General features: G+C 37.3%; 1 protein-coding gene across 4 annotated transcripts; it reads right to left on the minus strand.

Annotated features, from left to right (window-relative positions):
• Positions 1 to 606: 606 nt before the first annotated feature.
• On the minus strand, positions 607 to 8,595 carry LOC118379325 (insulin gene enhancer protein ISL-3). 4 transcript variants are annotated; one of them, XM_035766342.2, is made up of 6 exons: positions 8,236 to 8,595; positions 7,613 to 7,802; positions 6,888 to 7,153; positions 5,402 to 5,682; positions 4,569 to 4,736; positions 607 to 4,242 (listed from the first exon to the last, which is right to left on the minus strand). In XM_035766342.2, exons 1-6 carry the CDS (start codon positions 8,495 to 8,497, stop codon positions 4,126 to 4,128), a joined length of 1,284 nt encoding a protein of 427 aa, XP_035622235.2. In that variant the 5' UTR covers positions 8,498 to 8,595; the 3' UTR covers positions 607 to 4,125. The 4 variants fall into 4 exon arrangements, with proteins under 4 accessions (XP_035622235.2, XP_035622234.2, XP_035622232.2 ...); XM_035766341.2 differs by having other exon boundaries at positions 5,402 to 5,685; XM_035766339.2 differs by having other exon boundaries at positions 5,390 to 5,682; positions 8,236 to 8,594.
• Positions 8,596 to 8,853: the final 258 nt, after the last annotated feature.

Below are 8,853 nucleotides of genomic sequence, written 5' to 3' on the forward strand. Positions count from 1 at the left end.
CAATCAAATGTGAATTATATATATTATGCAAGTGTCCGCTGAACTAAAGTCGCAATCACAGATGCAAATGCAAAGGTAGGCTATATGACTGAATAAATGGATTGAAATCATTCGAGTAATTCTTTACTCCTCTAAAACATAACTATTCATTTTTCTGAATGGGATCAATTTATTGGTTGACAGGACTAGCTCAGAAAACGGGTTGTCATTCGGTTAGACCATATATTGTTGTAATGTTGAAATTCTGGTGTCTCTCTAGTTCGCAATTAATACATGTAATTTATTCCCTTTCTCAGTGTGTGTGTGTGTGTGTGTGTGTGTGTGTGTGTGTGTGTGTGTGTGTGTGTGTGTGTGTGTGTGTGTGTGTGTGTGTGTGTGTGTGTGTGTGTGTGTGTGTGTGTGTGCGCGCGCGCGCCTGCTCAGAACGCTCCCGGGAGCGGGTGTTAATAGTGTTTGTTGTGGTTCTGGTTTAACACAATGGATAGACACGCCCATTGAAAAGCTGATAAAAGATCAACAACAGATACTACATAGATGTTGCACCATCTTAAGTTTTTCGAACGTTCCAAACTTTGCGTGCATGACTTTTCTTGAATGTTCTGGAATTTTGTAAATCATTATTTTATATTTTCATACAGGCCATAACTGGCGCGGTTATCAGCAAGCTCAAATGGAAACGTAATAAAATAAATGTAAATATGCAATGGTCTTCTCCAGGCTGCCCTGTGCAAAGCATAAATTAAAGCGATATTCAGGTTGATGTTATAGGATTATGTGATGGCTGTCGTGTGGTATTTTTAAAAAGTCTAATAAAACATGATTTTATATGATTAAGTTTTTTTTAAATGTGGTAAGATATCAATAGATATGAGAAGTATAGGTTAAAATCCATCTGAAATTCAACCAATTCGACAGGATATCATGCAGTATTTTTGCAGTATTTTTGCAACGGTCTACTCTGAAATTCCTGCAATGAAATAGGTCAGATTGACTAAGGTTTGATAAAGTTCACATGTTTATTTGACCTATGATCTCACTTAGATTTATCGATTGTGTTTGAAACAGCCTACCAATTCCAACCAAATTACCATAGGCTTATCCTTTTCCCACACTATTTTGCCAACTCTTAATTCACAATCCAAATCAAACATTCCAGGCATTTTGAGTGTATAGGGTTGAAATGGGTTTTACCTTAAAGGGAAGAATACAACTTTGTAAATGTTATGAATCTACATTATAATAAATGTGTATCTAGGACATTTGTCTCTTGAAACTTTCCTCTCCAGGCTAGATGCACCAATATTGTTATTCCTCTGTAAATAACTTCTGGTTATCTCCGGTTATCTCTAACAGGCAGCATTGTTTCCTGCAACGTCTCTAAAACAGCTCAATTACACATCTATTATCTACCCATTGTCATTCAAACTTCCGATTTAGATACAGGTTTTTGTTTTGTGTTTTCAGTTGTTTTAATTTAATTAGGAATGCAAATGTTTATGTATGTATGTATGTATGTATGTATGTATGTATGTATGTATGTATGTATGTATGTATGTATGTATGTATGTATGTATGTATGTATGTATGTATGTATGTATGTATGTATGTATGTATGTATGTATGTATGTATGTATGTATGTATGTATGTATGGATGTATGTATGTATGTATGTATGTATGTATGTATGTATGTATGTATGTATGTATGTATGTATGTATGTATGTATGTATGTATGTATGTATGTATGTATGTATGTAGGTAGGTAGGTAGGTAGGTAGGTAGGTAGGTAGGTAGGTAGGTAGGTAGGTAGGTAGGTAGGTAGGTAGGTGTGTCCATATATAAGTATGATAATATTATTACAGTGTATAAGCCCATGTGGGCTGAGAATCATGAAGATGCATGACACTATAATGAAATCAATCAATCAATAAATCGTAGGCCTAGCCAATAGTTGAGTTGAATTAGGATAGTGATGTTTAATACATATTAAATTAAATATACAAGATATAGTTCCATTCATGAGTCTATTTTGATCCTGTGAAAGTATTGTCAGACATTAAAATAATAAGTTAGACCCACTTTTAAACGGAATTTATAGCCAACTACAAATGGGATAATTAATAATAGTCTATACATTTCGTCTTAGTCTACTGTATTTTTTTAATTAATTGTTCCTATTATCTCAAATTATTTGATGAGTGCTAACTAATTGTGCCCAGGTAGCATAGTCTTTGAAAATAATAAGTTAGCCCCACTTTTAAACGGAATTTATAGCCAACTACAAATGGGATAATTAATAATAGTCTATACATTTCGTCTTAGTCTACTGTATTTTTTTTGTTAATTGTTCCTATTATCTCAAATTATTTGATGAGTGCTAACTAATTGTGTCCAGGTAGCCTAGTCTTTACGTAGCCCGGTTAAAAACAAGCAAAGGTACTTGGTCTGAGATGTCATTACTGAGACGTCTGACCCGTGCGTAATAACGCAATTGACTGAGTGGAATGAAAATAAACTGTGGCCAGATTAGGGTGGGTTTACGAGCTGGTCTCTCCCCTAAAACTAGCTCTTTCCAAAGAGAGCACTGGGTTTGTTGTGGCTTCATTCAATGTATCGTTTGCAGGTGATGCCAGGCGCAGATAAGAAGCCGCCGATCCTTGTTGGCTGTCTAGACTTGTGATTTAACCAGTGAAACTGGATTGATCACAACAAAAATTCGCCCCTAGAAAGTAAATGACCAGAAGCCAATCCAACTTAATTCCAATCTCCCAGCCTCAGAAAAACGGTTATGTTAAGCATTAGGTAGGCTGCGCAAACCCTCAAATTGAGGGTGTCTTATTTACTTTAAAAATATATAATAATATTATTGTTCATTCCACATGCAAATTTTAAGCTCCAATGTTTTTTAAAGTGAAAATGATGAAATAGCCTGAGTAAAAATAACATATTAACATGATTATAAATATTTCCCCCAAATCAATAGGCCTATCAGATTAGCCTGATAATAGTCATAACATTCAACATTTATATGCAAATGATTTCATCAATGGACCCTCAGTATTCGATCATTGACGTTTTCATCCATCATTTTGTATCGTAATTTTAATAGGCCTCTTTTTGCAGTGGTTTAAAGCCTAATGCAGGGATAAATAGGGAACTTATTCACCTTGTTAGCACAATTATCATTTTGATAAATTCAGAAGTATAATGGTGTTTGATTTGTTGCATATAGGCCTACACCTCTGTGGTTTAGAAGCTCGGGGAACTGGGGCCTACAAGGTTTGCGTGAAGCATACTCGTTTTGGGAATACCTTTGGTTGAAGGTTTTGATGTCGATAGCTCAAATAACCACTGGTCAACTTGATTAACTGCATTGCAACAGGCTGAGTGAGGGAACGGGGGTGTAAGCCTAGTGAGGGAACGGGGGTGTAAGCCTATCTTGGGAAATTCTACAAGAGTTTATGCAAAGACTGTGTACCTTAGACATTATCAAGATTTAACAGTTTTATTTTTGATCAGTTATTAATTCCTTTATGAATCGTTGTCCTGACAATAAATAACAATAACTTACTTTTGTTAGAGAGGCTCAAACAACCTGCCCTCCTCCTATTAAGATAAAATATTTAACAACAAGAATCTGTTTTATATAATCTTCGGAAATCATGCTCCTTTTTAAGACAAACACACGAGTCTATGGGCTTGATAACGAAATAAATGTATCAAAAAATCAATCACATAAAGATACCAAGACACGACATGTTCACAATGAATTGCAGAATGTCCATCTGGTTCGACATCAAATGGCTCCAATGTAATATGGAGGGAGGCTGTTTTGTAAATCCATCACGAGAATCTTCTATCTTCTTTCGGTTCATGCAACGAAGTTCGTTTTTGTTTTGTCACTGATATCCTCAAAAATGCTGAACTTAAGAAGAAGGGCTTTCGTTCGCGTTGCTTTATAGTGCCGTTAGGTAATTGTTCAAAATTGAGAATATGTCACTTTCCTCTCCATGTCCGAAACGACTCCTCTGTCTTTAGGACGCTGTGATGAGCTGGTCACATGCAGGGGACCGGGCACCGGGGCGGGAACATGCTAGGCCTGGAACCGAGGCTGGTGGCTCGGTCTCACGTCTCCACGGGACTGGGTACCATGCTGTTCGGGGTGTCGGGTAAGTGCGATGACAAAGAAGTCACGTCGCTGCCGGAGGAGTTTCCCAATGAACCCGATTCCGAGAAAGACACCTGTAATGTGCAAGACAGTGATGTCAAAATAAATCTGTCCTGGTTATTTGTTTAGGCTACGAATTTTGCCACTTCTGACGTTGAAATTTGCCATTTAACGTTATTAATAATACATTTTAAATGGATGACATTAAAGTGAAGAAAAAACTAAGAAAATGTCGTCATCTAAATTAATGTGTGTGTGTGTTTGCGCGCGTGCGTGCGTGCGTTCGTGTGTGTGTGTGAGAGAGTTTGAATGTGTGTTCGTGCGTAAATACGCGTACCCACATGTGCACCTACATTAGCATGTAAGTATAGAATACCCCAGTGTGTCTCCTCTCTCTTACCAGTTGTTGAAAGGCCGGCTGGTCCAGATCACTCTGCAGGGCGAACTCGCTGAGGGCCTTCCAGGGAGGCTGGTAGGTCTGCACCTCCACCGAGTTACCCTGCACCGTGTTGTCGTGCCTGATAGGGCTTCTGGCAACCAGAGGCGTACCCGTGAGCCCCTGTAGACTCTGATACGAGATTAGAATAGGAAATCCAAATTAAATCTACACTTTGGTAGAGGAAGAAAATAATCAAATTCCCAGATCAGAATGTCAGCATTTCGTTCTGTAGTCTTTGCTTTCCAATACAGGTCATGCACAATTTAATTCTTGATTAATTATTTATTGGCAGGTTGAATACAGAAAAACAATAATGAAAGAACAGCTAGTGGAAATGACCGGCCTCGGACCAAGGGTTATTCAAGTGTGGCACTGGTCAAATCATTCCAGAGAAACGAATTATTTGCATTTAAGAGGTAACCATTTGGTCACAAGTACTTCTTTGCTGACCAACCTGGACTCAATGGTAGACGTAACATAGTAAACGACAATCTTGGAGCCTTATATTAGTATGATATGCACGTTTGGTATGGTATTAATTTGTGGATGTCTATCATCCATTTCGTATAAAATGTTACGAATTATAATTCGTATGATATGTTACTAATTGCAATTCTTATATCCCGGATTTTCGTTTACTATGTTATGTTTAGTCTATGAGACCAGCCTGTGCTGACATACCTCAACTATCGCAAAAATGTAAGGATTCAACGATGAACCAAACATAAAGAAAAAGTAATAGGCTAAAAGAAGTATAAAAAATGTTTCCGAGATTAACTTACGAAGATGCTTACAGTCTTATCACTGTGTTGCTGCTGCTGAAGTTGCTTCATGAGAATAGATCTCTTTTTGTCTTTGCATCTTTTATTCTGGAACCAAACTCGAATAACCCTTGGGCTGAGGCCGGTCATTTCCACCAGTTGTTCCTTCATTAGCGCATCTGGCCGCGGATTGGCGTTGTAGCAGGTCCGTAACGTGTGGAGCTGCTTCTCGTTCAAAACGGTTCGCACTCGTGTTGTCTTCTCTGACTGCTTGTGGACGTGGTTTCGGTGTGGTGCCCGTACTGTCACCGGCTCTGCTGAAGAGAGGCGGAATTATATTTAATAAAAAAGGAAATTAACTAAAGTTTGAATTATATTGTTATTATTGTTATTGTTCTTATTAATTATTATTATAGTCTATGCAAATGCGTTTTTTTCCTGTAGTATGTTTCTTGCTATTTGTTATATAGACCGTTAATTACTCTTATTAATCTAAAATGTAACTTATTCAACTCTTGCCATGCGTTATAATATATATATATATATAGAGAGAGAGAGAGTACGTGTGGATGGAGAGACTGTTATCGTAAATATATATATTTACGATATATTTATTAACGATAACAGTCTCTCCATTCACCCGTACTCCATTTGATCTTGGTATTCCCCCCTAAAAATACATCGACCATATTGAGCAACAATTATGTCTAGGCCCCAATGACAATGTAATTCTAAAAGCATGTAAGCTTTATTGCATTATAGTTCAATAGGCTACAGATTCCCATCCGCGCACTATGACACACTCCTTGTTTATGTCATGCATTACGTTTTTGTTAAATTTAAAAGGAATAGTCTATTAACTATTACAACAGCAACTGTGTGTAGGCCTACTCGTTAATTTCTATCTACTACAATTATTTAATTTTCACATTAAGAGATTATCTGTAAAATCGTATTTATTGTTACCCAGATGATCCTGATAGGCCTAACGTCAAGGAGTAGGGATTAGCCTAATCTTTGAAGTTATTATAGCCTACTGTATTTGTATTATGGGTCAACACTATTAAATAGTCATGTAAATATCAAATATCAAATATCAAAATCCTTAAAAAATCCAACGTCACTTATGTTCAAAATCTATCCAATTTAAAAGCTTGGTTTAAAATGAAATCATATCTCAGTGATTTTCCATGGAAAAGTTTAAAGGTCAGTCTGATATTGGTCGCCTATTGCCTAATATAGCCTAGTTATTGACATTTTAATGACTCAAAGCTTGCATCTGATTTTTTTTCTGGAGTCTACCGATCGTTATGATCATAAAATTAGGCCTATCGATAATTCTAGGAAATATATTGAGAACTATTATTATCAGGCTGTTATTATGATCATTAATCTAACAATGAATATCATCATTCTGATTAACATGATTGCCTCCATATTATTATTATTGTTGTTGTTGTTGTTCTTCTTCTTATATTACAGAAGTCAGTGGTGGTGTTGTTTTGGATGTGCAACTGACCTGCTAGTAAGTGTAGTGATCTGTTGGAATGGATATGTCCGGGGCTGATTGGGCTTCCGGCGGAGCTCCGCTCCATTAGTAAACTGTGGTCCGCCCGACACAGCAGCTCCTCGTCCCGGAGAGAGAACTCATCCCCCGGCAAGAGCTGCCTGCTACATACGGAACATCTGAAACACTCGATGTGGTACACGTTGTCCCGGGCTCGCATCACCAAATCACTGCTGCTGAATCCCAGGTTACATTTTGCACATTTTATTCCAAATAACCTGCAAGGAGTAAATGAAACAACAAAAAATATTGAATTAAACAACAACTTCTAACAGCCATTTGATTTGTTGTTACGACAGTTTTTATTCCAAGTTTTACATTACTAGGTCTACTTCGAACGTCAGAAACAAGGCTAAGATAAATATTACTGTGCATTGTTTAGCCAGGATCAAAGTATAAAAGCTAACTTGAACGAACTATTTTAATAGTAGAAAAGCGATGAACGACAGATACATTTAGCATTGAATTACACAGATTTAGCACACTTTTTTTTTATAAACTTTCCAAAACAAGGATATTTGTATTTTTAGGCCTAATAAGCCTCTGTGATTTAGGTACAAGTCTTGCATGTATATGGATATACAATATATTAGTTTGTAGGCTACCTCCTCATTCACACCAACGTTAAAATACGTTCAATCACTAACAGATTATCTCCAAAGAATTTCAATCCCTACCTTACATAATCTCTTTTGCAATAGGTTTTTCCGTCCCGTACGAAGCAAGTGCATGTCTCATCCAGGTACTGGCTGCACTCTGCACACTTCAGGCAGGCTGCATGCCACTCCAGGTCCGGGGAAACTCTCAGAATGTACTGGTCATGTATCTGACTTCCACAGCCTACACACATCGCGAATCCGGACTTCTCTGCAGAGAGCACAGACATTGTAACCATTCTTTCCCATGTACACAGTTAATGACACCTTCAATCACACTTTTTGAGAGCCACTGGCCTACATGTCACTTCTTCGTCTTAAATGGTCTTATGCAGAGCGAAATACTCCCAGTTTCTCACTGTATTACATTCCAATGACTAAAACCTGTTCTGAAATTACGCACAATCGTTTTAAAATAAATGTAAAATAAAATGAACTATAAACAAGAAAAAGTCCGCATTATGGATAATAAAACAATATCAATACGAATATATTATATTTGTTATATGCAAATAAATTTATGAAATACGATGGCATTTGAATGCGATAATAGAATATGTTTTAATTTCAGAGGCTACGATTTGTAGTGTAATCTACAACACTGGGAAAAGCGGATAAAAATACATGCAAAAAATGGCACTTACTTTTGGAATGATCCCCCATATCACCCAAGAAAGAAGAGTTGAAAATAATATCCACCATACAGGAATGATGACGGGATTGCGATAAGATGCAGAAAAGAAGTAAGAAGGAGAAGAAGAGGAGAAAAGAGGGAGGTGAGTAGCCTGTGCCTGGCTGTCTGATAACTTCAGTTCGGACTGTGGGACGGCCCCGGGAAGAGGCGCTGCAGTGTCCCACACGCTCTCTGACGTCACGCGTAAAACTGGACATCCATTCGTCCCACATAACATATTCCCACTGTCATATCAAGTCTAACTAGAGATTTTAAAGAATTAGATAGTTCAAAGTGTTTATTTATTTCGAAACAGTTGGTTATTTGTTGGAATGCAATAGGTAATTCTAAGGTATTTTGGGGCTTGGATATTTGCCTACGTTTATGGTGAGCTTTTTTGGTTGATGCATTATTTCCTGACAATTACTGTTAATTATTTTAAATCTGTACACTTTTATTAGGCCTACATTGGAATTGTAATTAGCAGGAGTAAGCAGTAAATTGAATGTTTTTCCTGAGACAGAGGAGAATGCACAGAGACAACCCGTCACGACACCTGACACCATGTGAATCAGTTCATCCATCTACT

This window comes from Oncorhynchus keta, unplaced genomic scaffold (genome assembly GCF_023373465.1).
Source record: "Oncorhynchus keta strain PuntledgeMale-10-30-2019 unplaced genomic scaffold, Oket_V2 Un_scaffold_3114_pilon_pilon, whole genome shotgun sequence".
NCBI lineage: Eukaryota > Metazoa > Chordata > Actinopteri > Salmoniformes > Salmonidae > Oncorhynchus > Oncorhynchus keta.